Raw genomic sequence first — 12,792 nt, forward strand, 5'->3', positions numbered from 1 at the left:
ATATTAATATTAGTGTATTTCAATAATTTTTTGTTTTTAAAAAAAATCCCCGTTCCCCGTTGGAGACGGGGATGGGGATGTGATCATAATCCCCGGCGGGGATGGGGACGGGGATGGGGACACATACGGGGGATCGGGGACGGGGACGGGTATTGAGGTCCCCGCCCCATCCCCGCCCCATTGCCATCCCTATCTGGAACACCTAACTTATAACAAACAACCATTTAACAAGTCGTATCGACTGAATAATTAAGGCCTAAAGTTCCCGTGCGTTCCCTAGCGCTAGGGTGGTGGGCATCTGGAAAGGCCAACTTTCCTCCCTATGGTGACCATGGGGTCGAAGCGGTGGGGGTGCTCAAGAAGGTGATGTATACTGATAATTGAGGCCAAAAACCATAAAATATGGCTAGGAAGCAACTTGGAGCATCATCACAACACTCCTAAACATTGGGTGGTATTATATTCAAATAAACCCATTATATCTCACCTAAAGGTGGGATATGGGGAAGGTGTGGTGTTACTATATACATATGTCTAAAGAAAAATACTTCAAAACGGTATAGTTTACTATCGAGGGTTCGAATCCCTCTCTTGGGTTGGGTTCCAGTGAAAATGAAAGTTATTGTGAAAAGGGTAAGAAGGGATCTCCATCCTTGGATCAATCATAATTGAAGAGAACCATTAGATCAACACTGGATTAATTCCATTCTAAAGGCAATTCATGGGTTGTTTTGGGATTAAAAGTGATCAATGGTTCAAATTCCTTCTTACACTTCTCACCTTAACTCTTATTCTCACACAACCATTCGTCTGTTAAGCAAATCATCATGGTGATTCTGTCACCTGACTAATTCAAACCTGGATGTTCTCTTTTGAAGTATATAACATTTATATAAAGCAAAGGAAACTCACACACACTCCTCATCTGGGTTACTGGACACCGCCAAGCCAAGTGCCATTTGGTTCAAATTTAGATGTTCAACAGGAGCATCCATAACTGCCTTTGATATCTTCATCATATTAAAAAGGAATCTTTGAGATATGTCAAATATTCAGTTCACTATACTAGATTTTAGAGGACCAGTTCTCCAACAAAATTGCAGATTCCTATTCTCTTGCTACTGGGGGAGAGGGACTGCTCCTATAGCTTATGATTATAAATTTCGAGTATTAAAAGGAAACTTTTAAGATACGAAATGCCGGTCAGGGACCATTCAAAGTTCAAAGCTTCAACTTGCTAGAATGGAGCATAAGCACAAGAGCGAGACTAGACTAGACAGAAGGGCTCTGAGAAGGACTTAGGAATCCACTTTGTTATACAATAGAATGATGCTGTTTCAACTTATCAATATAAAGATGCATCTTACCTCACACACTGCCTATAACTCTTGTACAGATTCCTTACTACGGAAAGTTGCATTATTTACATATATATATATATATATATATATATATGTGTGTGTGTGTGTGTGTGTGTGTGTATTTCAGGTCATAATCACCGTACCCCCATCAGCATGTGGATGAGAATGCACATACACGACTTCACCAACTTGAATTTTTTAAGATTCGAGTTCTTTCCCGAGTTCTGTGACATTCCAAACTTGCAAATACAGGAATGTTTAATGATCACTAGGAATCCTCTATATCTAGGCCAACATTCACAGCACTAATCATTTCATTCACATTAGGATCTAAGACTGTGCATCCTCATCTCTTACACATGAAACCTCACCTACAATGAACTTTATAGATATTATGTTTAATAAGGGCTATTTAGCTGAATGACCTTCTAAAAAAACTGAATTTTAAGAATCTAATCCTCTAGTATATTTCTAAGCTTTTACAGGAGCAAAAGTTGTTTTGTCAGGGCAGGATGTTTGGAAGTCAGATATAGGTTATTGAGCTAAAAGAAATTAGGCCATGCTCCTAATTGAGAACTCATTTAAGGTCATTCATCCAAAAGACCCGTTTTAATAATCGGTAAAGATGTCACCATCTTTAAGGTTCATCCTGACACCAATATTTCTACTTCGTTACGATGCTACATTTGCATTAGAATGAATTTGACATAGTTGTTCCACGGTTCCACCATGAGATAGTTTGAGGTATTTAGTTAAATGACCTTCTATGGACTTCTACAAACCAACTTTCTAGTGGTTTTTCAAGATTCTCAGAAGCATGGTGTTATACACCAGAGTTGCCTCTGGTGTAAAAACACCAGAGAAAGGTCATTTGAAGGTTACTGAGTTAATTCTTTTTAAAAGGTCATGCCCCTAATTGAAAACTCATTTAAGTTCATTTAACTAATTAATGCAGTGCGGGGAATTTTTAGAAAGACCCAATAAAGCAGATTCTCAAGTGAACAATACCACGCGTGAATGCGATCTCAATCAGCCCCTTTCTATTTCCTCCTTTCCAGCTGAAGTGTATGTCAAATGATCTAAAACAGCAGATTCTCAAGATTTTTCTAAATATGAATCGGGCCACCATATTCAAAGTCATAGTTTTGTGGATAGCAAAATAATCAGTGTCATTTGTCTAATGCAACCAGGCTACTCTAGGCCATGTAAAGAGTTGAAAGTTAAAAATTTGTTGTCCCAGGATGAACCTCAAAGATTGTGACAGCATTACAGAATTTTATGATGGCCCCATGCAGATATGTATTCTGCCACTAAAAGTGAATATGGTTCTATTCACTAGTCATAAGAATTAAAGTAGCCAGATATTCTCTGATTTTTTTTTTCACATCCACCAAGTTAAACAGCTTACTTAAGTATGTGTTTGTTGTTATATATTCAGTATATAGTATATTTTTATCTTGTATATTTAACATTGTAACTTTTAAGATAATTTCTTTTTTTAGTTTGATTTCAAACTTATGTAATACCCACATACACACGTGTATACAAGCATACTAAAAAATCCTTAAAAAATTTCACTCAATCCTAGTATTCGCTTATCGTGTACCAAAATCTTACTCCTGTATCCTTGCGATATAACATCCAAGAAATGGAGATAACATTCTCATGTACCTTAGGTTGTCATGTGATTTGTCTTTCTCTTTCATCCCATCAGCCATCATAAGTAACATGAAAAAATTAGAAGCATTTATTAACTCAAAGTATGCAGCATAACTGAACTTAATGATCGGAAAGTAAGAACTGCTTAAAAGAATATACAAACACTATAATGCAAGTCTCTTCCACCCCAGCCTCCAAATAGATAATAAAAAAATGAAAATAAATTTTATGGTGCTAGCGGTACATAAAGCATTTATCATAAATGGGTGTCCATAGTTTCATCTAATACCAACAAGTATGTCAGTGTAAATGTTGATGGAAATCAAGTAAGAAGTTAAAGGCGTACAGCATCATTTTAAACCATACAAATACAATCATCCCACAGAAGAAAATCAAAGGCAACAAGTTTGTATCTATCCTTGTATCCAGTAAGGAGCCAACCATTTACACCAATGACAGGAAATGTTGGCTCCACAACCTGAAAAAAGGTACTATGGCCTGTAAGCAAACAATCGTCATCTATGAGAGTCGAGAGATGTCAATAGTATATTGCAATTAAACTGCCAATCTGAGTTTTAAATATGTGCAACATATAATGAAAAAGGGGTCTCGTCCTTGATGAGAACATTATTCCGATGCCTTAATTAGGAGTTTTCTGATGCTGAACTTATTGTTTGTTTTAACTGAAGTTGCTAGCTAATTTGTGACTCAACTCGTACAGTCAATTTTCATCTGAAATGCGAACAGGTGGTTTCTAGCTCAATGGTATGATATAAAGTTACATTACTTCATGGTATTTTCTAGCACAACCAAAGTTGTGTCATGGGTGCCATGATGTGATGAATCTCACTTACATTAATCACATCTTACTTGCATTATATAAGGTTAAACATGAAAAAGAGCAGGATTTTCTTTCTTACAGGTTGACATTGATTTTACATGATTGACAAGTCACCATCAGCATCTCAACAGTCGCAGCAGAGCAAACTGGGTGTAAAGGATAAAAAGGCAGATTAAAACAAAGGAACACTACATGCACGCAAAAAAAGACCTCTCATTGATGTTTGATGATATCAAATCTAACAAAATCTGACAGCAAATATGTTAGCACAGCATCAGAATAGAGCCGAGAAGTTATCAAAGACTATAAAGCAACGTAGGACACATTCACAGATCAAAACCGGTAGGTAGTTACCAACAACCACCATTTTTTTCTATTATAAACCAAAAGAAACCAAACAAATCCAATATATATCCCACTAGAAGATGGGACTGGAAGGCAGACCTAACCCCTACCTCAGATAATAGAGTTGCTATTTCAGTAGAGACCCTCGGTTTGCAAAAAGTGTGGCAAAAAGAAAGGTTGACCGAAAAGGCTGAATAAAATAAAGGTTAGGACTAGACAATTTTCCTACTATACCAAGATGGAAAGCTGTCGCCTTTTATTTTAAAACAAATGTTAAAATTATAGTACTAGGTAAAATCGAGTCATCTACTCATCATTTTCACTATGCTCTCAAGAATCATGATAATTCATATGATTTCATTAGAAGAGATGATAGGCCATATCCATCAGTAAACTGGTAATCAATATTTCTTGATGGAAAAAAATCAATCTCTAATGTATGTAAAATAAAAGAAAAAACAAAAGGACCCTATTGTAAATGAGAGAATCATAACACGTGTTAAGGTTCTCTAGACATAACAAATCAATGTACGGAAACACAGGTAGCCAGCTATAAGACTTGGAATTTTCTTCAGGACAAAGTACATCTTCGGATAACCCATGAAAGGCTATTTCTTTTCTAGTAACTCTAAAACTGGTAAGATTGGTCTTGACACCCTTTTGAGAAGTGCTGTATGGTTATTTGATCTGGTGGCTGGGACCCGCCTTATTTTTATGATAACAAAATAGCTTTCTCAATATAACCCTTCGAGATACAAACTTTATTTCAATTGGCATCCTTGGTAAGGCACTGACTTGCTAGATATGCCTAATTAAAGATTGAAAAGGCCACAAATAAAACCAAATCATGTGCATGTAGTGTCAATATTTGAAGTTTATATGCTATATAAGGAATAATATAGTTGAGGAAAGTCTCCTATGTCAATTATAACGCTTCATCTTTTTTTAGAACTATAATATTGTGTTACAGAGGAGAACCCACATGCTGAAAGGGAGATTTTACCAATAAGACGTCAACCAAGATATGGAAATCACTGGCAAATAGGAAGATAAATGGTTCTTGGATATATTGATTCTTCTATACTGGAGAAATTTGTCATCCTGCTCACTTTTGTGGTGCTTAAAGAGACGAATCCTTTAAAATTCTTCTCGTTTGCAATCTTTATAGGCCATCTAGCATGACCCCACTTCCCCCTTCCCTCTGTTCCTAGAGCTTATAAAAGAGACACATTGCCACCTATTGACACATATCAGCTCTTGAGCCTTAAGTTGAAAGAGTGTTCTGCCAATCCTCTGAGATCATTTGTATTCTGCCTGCCTAGCCTTTTGTATCTCTACTCACCTAACCTAAATTTTCCTTGCATTAACACATCAACCGAGACTTGTTTCCTCTTTCTTGAGTGTGTTCATATGGCATCAAGCTCAATGTCTTCACGTGGCTCAGGTTCATGGACTGCCAAGCAGAACAAGGCCTTCGAGAAGGCTCTGGCTGTGTTTGACAAGGATACCCCTGATCGTTGGCATAATGTTGCCAGGGCTGTTGGTGGCAAGACTGCAGAGGAGGTGAAGCAGCATTATGAAGTCCTTGTGGAGGATGTCAAGCACATCGAAAATGGTCAAGTTCCTTTCCCCAATTACAGGACCACTGGAGGTGCATAGCTAAGGTAATATAACAGTAACCCACAACGAGAGCATTTGGTATATTGAACTTTTTGCTTATGTATGGAATCAGTTCACCGAAGAACAGACTTATACCTAGCGGCTAGCTATCACCTTATTAAACCCCCAAGGGATGGTCAAGTTGGCAAAACAACTTGAATACTTTCACAATAGAGTTGGAGACTCGAGTTCGAGCCTTTTGGTGTTATTACCTCTTCTTGTGGGACAACCAATTTCCCAGGAGAGGTTTCGTGGGTCGAGTGTATATGGTGGTGGACTCATATCCCATGGACTTAGTCAGCTAAAGGTTGCACATAACATTTACTAAAAAAAGAAACAATAGCCTCACTTTTTACTCATGAAAGCAACATGTGGCATCTTTAATCAAGTTCATATGCATTCATAGAAAAGCATTAGCATCTATAATCTCCCTTTTTTTGAAATCAAGTTGTAAGAACAAAACAACAAAATGTAAGAAATCTAAGTTGGCTACAAGTGAAGAACATAAACTAGACTAGTCATGAGGACTCCATAACCTGATCAAATCCATCAAATCCTTAATTTTGGGGATAATTTCATAAATTTTGCTGGGTAACAAAATCCCTTTAGAGAACAGTTCTTACCTAGAGCATTATACTTAAGATACCATAAACCTAAGCTTCATCTTTTTACCATTTATACTAAGGTTAGAGACTTGAAGACACTATAAAATCCACTTTCCAGTTAATACCACTTGTGTTCACCCATGCATACCCAGATTCAGGCTGGTGGCTTCAAGTTTGCGTTTCGTTTATAGCTATTAACTCCTTTTGTACTATTAAGATCGCCCACAAAATATCAGTTCATATAAACCCCTCCTGCTGCAGACATGGCAAGTTTCTCCTGCAAAATCAGCAGAATGACGTCGTTTTATATACCTAATTGAACATAACTGGGTTTTTTATGCAGCTCTCCTCTCACTAGCAAACATGCAATGGCGTTTACATAAAGATCTTCTCCGTATCAAAACTGCAGAAACAAACGCATGAATTAACAAAATATTTTTCGGAAAATGCTATTTCTTCATCTACTTTCGTGTAACTTTTGTCTAAAATGCAGGATGAAAAATCTAAAGCGATGAAACCAAGCACGGACATCGACAAGTAGCAACAATAAAAATGCAACGATAATCGACTTCGATTCAAGCAGATTCAACTAATAATTTGGAGTTCCTTGATGTAATTTGATTTTTGCTACAGACTGGCAGAAAATCTCTCGTTTTCTTTCGTTTTTTCTCCGGTCATTGTATATCGTTAATCTAATGAAGTCACAAGTGAATTGTGCTTCATTTTCAATTTATTTCATCAAATGTTTCCTCATTATATGGGTTCACAACTTTGCAATTGCCAATTCGAGTTGCCGAACATAACATAATGAATCTGACAACCTAAATACATACAAATTAACGAGATTTCTAGAGTGAAGTTAGGGTTTCCAGATGTTCTAACCTTGAAAACGTGATAAACACCTCATGATTCCATGGAGGGAGTGGTTGCAGTATCTTGAGACGAAGCTAAAAGGCGGGAAAATAATTTCGAGGTTGATTCGTTTCATTGGTTATTCGACGTAGAACCAACGGAGGAGGACGATTGGTTTGTATAATCTTAATGGTTACAAATTTACACTTTTGGTCCCTCATGTTGACATTAATCGTCAAGTTTAGTCCATATTTTAAAATAATTACATTTTTGGTTACTGTGGTTGCCACTTTGTTACATTTTGTTCCCTCATATTATATCCGTAAAAGCTTTAATTAAGGGGTCGTTTACTGAATGCTTACCCGATATGTCACTTTACCTTATTGGATGAGCATAACACGGATTAAGAATCCTTCCCGTAAAAGTAGGGGTCTTCAAAAAAACCGTCGGACCGCTCAAACCGGCCGAACCAAGTCTGCGGTCTGGAATCTTTTTTGGGCAGTTTGGACCAAACCGACCGCCAAATACATATACATATACATATACATATACATATATATGTATATGTGTATACATATATATATTATATATATGTATATGTGTATACATATATATGTATATATGTATACATATATATGTATATATGTATACATATATATGTATACATATATATGTATATATATATATGATATATGTATACATATATATATATATATACATATATATATATACATATATATTAGTATTAGCAATCCAACTTTTTAACTAATGGGCTATGACTAAAACATATCCCTAAGCCTAACATATAACACAATCAAAATCGGCGCCTAAAACCATTAAACCATAACACATTTAATATTGACAGTCTCCAATTTTTAAGTCCCTCAATAACTCTATCGATTTTTCTAATATATGGTTTGATTTCGGCGCACATCATCAAGACATCAATCAAGTGATTCAACCAACTTAAATTTGGCTTCTATTTTGTTTGGTCAAGAAATCAAGACTCAAGAATTGAACTATTGAAGGTTGTGAAGTCGTGGATTTTGTTACTCAATACTCACAGTGAAGTTTTAACTTTATTAATTTGTTTGTTTTCTAATATGTAATATATATTTATTTGTTTGTGCTTTGGATTGCTTCGACTTTGTACTCAAGAGCTACTTAATTATTACATTTATTTGTTTAGTTATTTGTTAAAATGGATACTTAATCTAAAATTCTAAATCGTATATGTTTTTTAAGTTTAATATTTAAATTCCATTAAAGGCCCAAACCGCCTAGACCGGTCAGACCAGACCGCCTTCTTGTGGTCTGGTTTGACCGGTCTGGACACTTGATGTCAAACCGCTCGGTTTCAAAATTTTGTAAACCGCCATTATGGTTTGGTTTGTGGTCTGAGGGGTTAAACCGCCCAAACCGGACCGCGAACACCCCTACGTAAAAGTGATGACAAGGACTTAAGCAAGTCATTACCGGATAAATTGTTGCATATGATACCATTTTAATAAACTAAAATATTTTTAAATTCAATTGTGGTTTTATTAAAAAAAATGCAATAGTTTTAAAAAAAAAATTATAGAGGTTCATCTGTGTTGACTCCAGTTCATTTATAATCGCTTAGTAAACTAGTCGATACATGTAAACTGGTCCCAAAAAAAAATTAATCACATTTAATAATTAATATTTTGTATGAGGCCCGCCCTCCCTCTGATGAATGTAGATTATCACATCGACAATGAAACCACGTTAAATCTTTGTATTATTTCGTTATGACTTGTTTATATGCTTAGATCTTGCATCTCTCGTTATTTACATTAAGGTTACTATCTCTTCGTTGGTATTACATTCACAACATCTAAATCATCGTCATCCACATTTGTTGTTGGGTTCTTCACTTGAATTTCTATCGTCTTTCGGACCATAAAAATTGGTTGTGTTGTTACATTTAGCATATCCGACCGCTTGTCGAAGAGTAGCTTAGTTGGTAAAGGGGTAGGAAGATTTTGCCCAAATACATTACAGGTCTTGGGTTCGATCCCAGCCCCCCCGCTAGCCTCAGCCACCAAGTTAGCCAAAAAAATACCTCCTCGCATTGGTGCTTTTGGAGGGGCGCTCCGTATAGGGCCGGTCGGGATTGCCAGTAATTAATTTTTGCCCAAATTTAGCATATCCGACCTTCCAATAAGCAGTGCTTACCTAGCAAGAGATAATATTGTCCACCAACACCTTCTAACCAACAAGTGTTGTTGACCCGGTAAGACTGAAAAGGCTTACTCGGTTAGAACATTTTACCTCACCATCATGTACCCAATTTTTTAGTAAAAGACTCATACGAAAACCAATTTCTATAGAGCATGCATATTCGTTAAGCAAACGATTTCATAAAATCATTGAAGTCGAATCACGTGCTGCAACCACTACAATGACACAGTTATATACTAATCAGAAACGACTACTCGTAGGGGCAATGAACTCTCAACTTCCTTATCATTATCGGCGTTTCTTTCTGCAACAACTTTAGACATTCCAAACATCTGCACTACGCATGATGCTATAAATGTTAAAAGTTAAACCATCAAACATCGGGGTTTGGGGGGGTAGAGATGCACAAGGCCTGGGCTTTTTCGGTCCCGGGCCAAGCCTTTCAAAACCCATTTTCAGTAAGCAAAAAGAAAAGAGCCCGAGCATTGGATGTGAAAATAGGCCTGATTGGGCTTTTTAGTCCCGATCGGGCTTTTGAAAAAATTATGTCCGATCGGGCTTTTAGGACGCTTTGGGCTTTTTGTGCATCTCTATTTGGGAGAGTATGTTAGTATTAGAAACAAACCTTTGAGATAGTCTTTTGGAAGCATGTCTTATGTTCATCCATGGATGCGTTTATAAATTCATCAATGTGATCTTTCACATCCTGCAAGAAAGTTGCATCCTCTGATTTTTTCCTACGACATGATGTCATGACTGGAGCAGAAGCAGCGGGCGGTGGACTTTCTTTGGTTGTCATTGTTGGTTTGATGCTCGATAAAAAGTTGTCACCTTTGGATGAAAGAAAAATTAACAAGATGGGTAATGATTCAAAATGATAGTTCTCAGAATCCATTTGCACAAATAATACATCATTGGGAGGTTCATTCAGGAACCTTAAATGTTTTATGAACCCAAGAACCACCTTTTTTGTGAATCTTCATGATGACTAACGTGATTAAATATTCATGATGAACGTAGTGACAGATATTCAGGAATACTCAGAAAAAAGGGTGGTCCGTGGGCTCCTAAATGAACATTGATCCAAAGAAGAAGTGTTGATAACGAGTTAGCACAGTTTTCTGCTAGGTTAAGGTGTTCTTAGACGATCTAAGAAGAGATAACAGTGAGATGAAATTATAACCGAATAGAACCACAAGAGGGAACCAAAAGGTGCGTCACAGATTGTCATATAAGATAACATCATAAACTTTTCACTTCAGTTGCAATTTAAACGATCAAATTCAATTCACATTTACCAGAATGTAGGAAAGTATTGGACTCTGAGCTTCGTTCTACAACTTCGAGACAGAAACCGAATCACATTAATGCTCAAAGGGGAACGAAGCGATCCAAGAGGAATTCTGCTTGTTCTAACATATAGAGTGCATATGGTAGTAACAACAGTTTACTCATCCTTTCCATGAAAATTATAACAACACTGAGAGGGATCTTGAATGTCAAAATCAATGACCATCAACAATCTAACTGAAAGTTTGCCACGAAAGAAATCGGAATGTTTTAAAATTCTAATCTAAAAATTTAGAGATGTATAGTCTTAAGAAGGAATCACAACCAGGGGATTCTTCATGTGGCCTAAAACCCTAGAACTACTTGTTGTAAACAAGCTCGTATATTAGCTACTTGTTATCACTTATCAAATATTTTCTAACAAGAAGCTAATATATGAACTTGTTTACAGCAAGTAGTTTTAGGGTTCTAGGATACAAAATCAAACTAACACCAGAAAAAATATTGAAGAAACCTCTGTTATCAAAGGCTATACATCTCTAAATTTCAGATTAGATTTTAAAATAAACCACTAACAAATCCTGAATTCAAGAACTAATCAACACAAAACGATATAAGTTGAATTCAAGCTTCTAGTGCTGTATTGTTGTGAAGGAATCTTCAATTAGATGTTCAAATTTTCATCCATTTTGTCAAAACAAATGATGAACAGATCCCTAAAACACCAAATTCCTTCGATTCATATCGATCAGGTAAAATTCAAATCTCTAGAAATCACAGTGTAAGAGAGATTGGAGACATACCTAATACCTTGTTGTAGAAGACGAAATCAACGTTGAATACAGTCGTTACCAACCGAACTTCAAAAGGCTATTCCCTCCTGTGTTATTCTATACGACTGGTGGGATGGATGACGATGAACTTTGATACTCGATACGTCGTCGTTCAACCGAAAGTCCAATTGGGCTGCATGTCATAATTGGGCTTTAATATCAGATGGGCCATTGGATCAAAAAATCGACTAATGTTTTTAACAATTTATTTAGGGGGTGTTTATGATTGCTTATAAAAACAACTTATTGATTTATTCCGGTGAGGTACCGGTAATAAACATTTTTGAGTGTTTGGATAAACAACTTATACCGGTGTTAAACCGATAATAAAGAGTTTTTGAAGAAGTTAAACTCTTCTGACTTATAATAAGTTGATAATGTTTTTATAAAAAAGTATAAGTTATTTCAAATAAGCAATCCCAAACACCCCCTTAATATTCTTAGGTTTATGATGTCGTCAATTAATTAGAAATATGTATAAGTGCCAATTCGAAGACCTAGGTGGCGTTTAATTCATATAATAAACTGTTGGAATTGGAAACTGTCAAAGGAATTCAAATCAGTATGAATATGAATCGAATTTAATCAGATTTGACCATGTGTTTAGTTTTGCAAGAATTGGAATGGAATCAGCTAAAAGAATTTGAATCTGTTTGTTTGGCTTGTTAAATATAATAATGATGTTGGGGTGGAAGCGGTAGTGGTGTTTATGGTAGTGATTGTGTTGACGGTGGTAGTGATGGCGGTGACGATGATTGTGGTGACGACGGTGATGGTGGAGTTGAAGGCAACTATGGTAATGGTCTTGGTTGCAGTGACAACGGTCGTGGAAACGGTGAAGGCAGTAGCAATGGTGACGGTAATGACAACCATCGTGGTGGGATGAAATTGAGTAGTTAAATATAATAACCATAACAACCTTTTTTTAAAAAGATTTTGTTCCAAAGGTCAAAAGTACCAAGAGGTGTCAGGTTCAAATCCAAGAAGAAATAAAAATTCTCTTGTGGCCACGGAGGTTCAAATGCGGTCACTCCTGGCTATTTACAAAGCAGGTGGTCGTTCTGGGATTAGTCACCTCGCATAACAGGTTGGATATACAGGTTAATAATAAATAAATAAAAAAGATGACATGAAGGAATTGG

General features: G+C 36.3%; 2 protein-coding genes and 1 long non-coding RNA gene across 4 annotated transcripts; 1 reads left to right on the plus strand and 2 right to left on the minus strand.

Annotated features, from left to right (window-relative positions):
- Nucleotides 1-5,436: 5,436 nt before the first annotated feature.
- LOC112504996 (protein RADIALIS-like 1) lies at nucleotides 5,437-7,225 on the plus strand. Its single transcript, XM_025108945.1, has 2 exons — nucleotides 5,437-5,870; nucleotides 6,964-7,225. Exon 1 carries the CDS (start codon nucleotides 5,617-5,619, stop codon nucleotides 5,863-5,865), a length of 249 nt encoding a protein of 82 aa, XP_024964713.1. The 5' UTR covers nucleotides 5,437-5,616; the 3' UTR covers nucleotides 5,866-5,870; nucleotides 6,964-7,225.
- Nucleotides 6,269-7,472, minus strand: LOC112504997. Its single transcript, XR_003068306.1, has 2 exons — nucleotides 7,353-7,472; nucleotides 6,269-6,873 (listed from the first exon to the last, which is right to left on the minus strand). It is a non-coding gene; the product is annotated as an uncharacterized LOC112504997 (long non-coding RNA).
- Nucleotides 7,473-9,636: 2,164 nt separating this feature from the next.
- Nucleotides 9,637-11,699, minus strand: LOC112504998. 2 transcript variants are annotated; one of them, XM_025108947.1, is made up of 3 exons: nucleotides 11,628-11,699; nucleotides 10,153-10,358; nucleotides 9,637-9,859 (listed from the first exon to the last, which is right to left on the minus strand). In XM_025108947.1, the coding sequence occupies exons 2-3, from the start codon at nucleotides 10,324-10,326 to the stop codon at nucleotides 9,764-9,766; spliced, it is 270 nt and encodes an 89-aa protein (XP_024964715.1). In that variant the 5' UTR covers nucleotides 10,327-10,358; nucleotides 11,628-11,699; the 3' UTR covers nucleotides 9,637-9,763. The 2 variants fall into 2 exon arrangements, with proteins under 2 accessions (XP_024964715.1, XP_024964714.1); XM_025108946.1 differs by having other exon boundaries at nucleotides 11,621-11,699.
- Nucleotides 11,700-12,792: the final 1,093 nt, after the last annotated feature.

Source organism: Cynara cardunculus, unplaced genomic scaffold (genome assembly GCF_001531365.2).
Source record: "Cynara cardunculus var. scolymus isolate 2C unplaced genomic scaffold, CcrdV1 Un_Scaffold_7752, whole genome shotgun sequence".
Lineage (NCBI taxonomy): Eukaryota > Viridiplantae > Streptophyta > Magnoliopsida > Asterales > Asteraceae > Cynara > Cynara cardunculus.

Excerpts from the sequence above, each read along its gene's own strand:
- LOC112504998 (XM_025108947.1), bottom strand. The coding sequence starts at position 10,326 with ATGACAACCAAAGAAAGTCCACCGCCCGCTGCTTCTGCTCCAGTCATG. Across the intron at positions 9,860-10,152 it reads TCCAAAAGACTATCTCAAAG|ATGTTTGGAATGTCTAAAGT; the intron begins GTTTGTTTCTAA and ends TGCGTAGTGCAG.
- LOC112504996 (XM_025108945.1), top strand. The coding sequence starts at position 5,617 with ATGGCATCAAGCTCAATGTCTTCACGTGGCTCAGGTTCATGGACTGCC.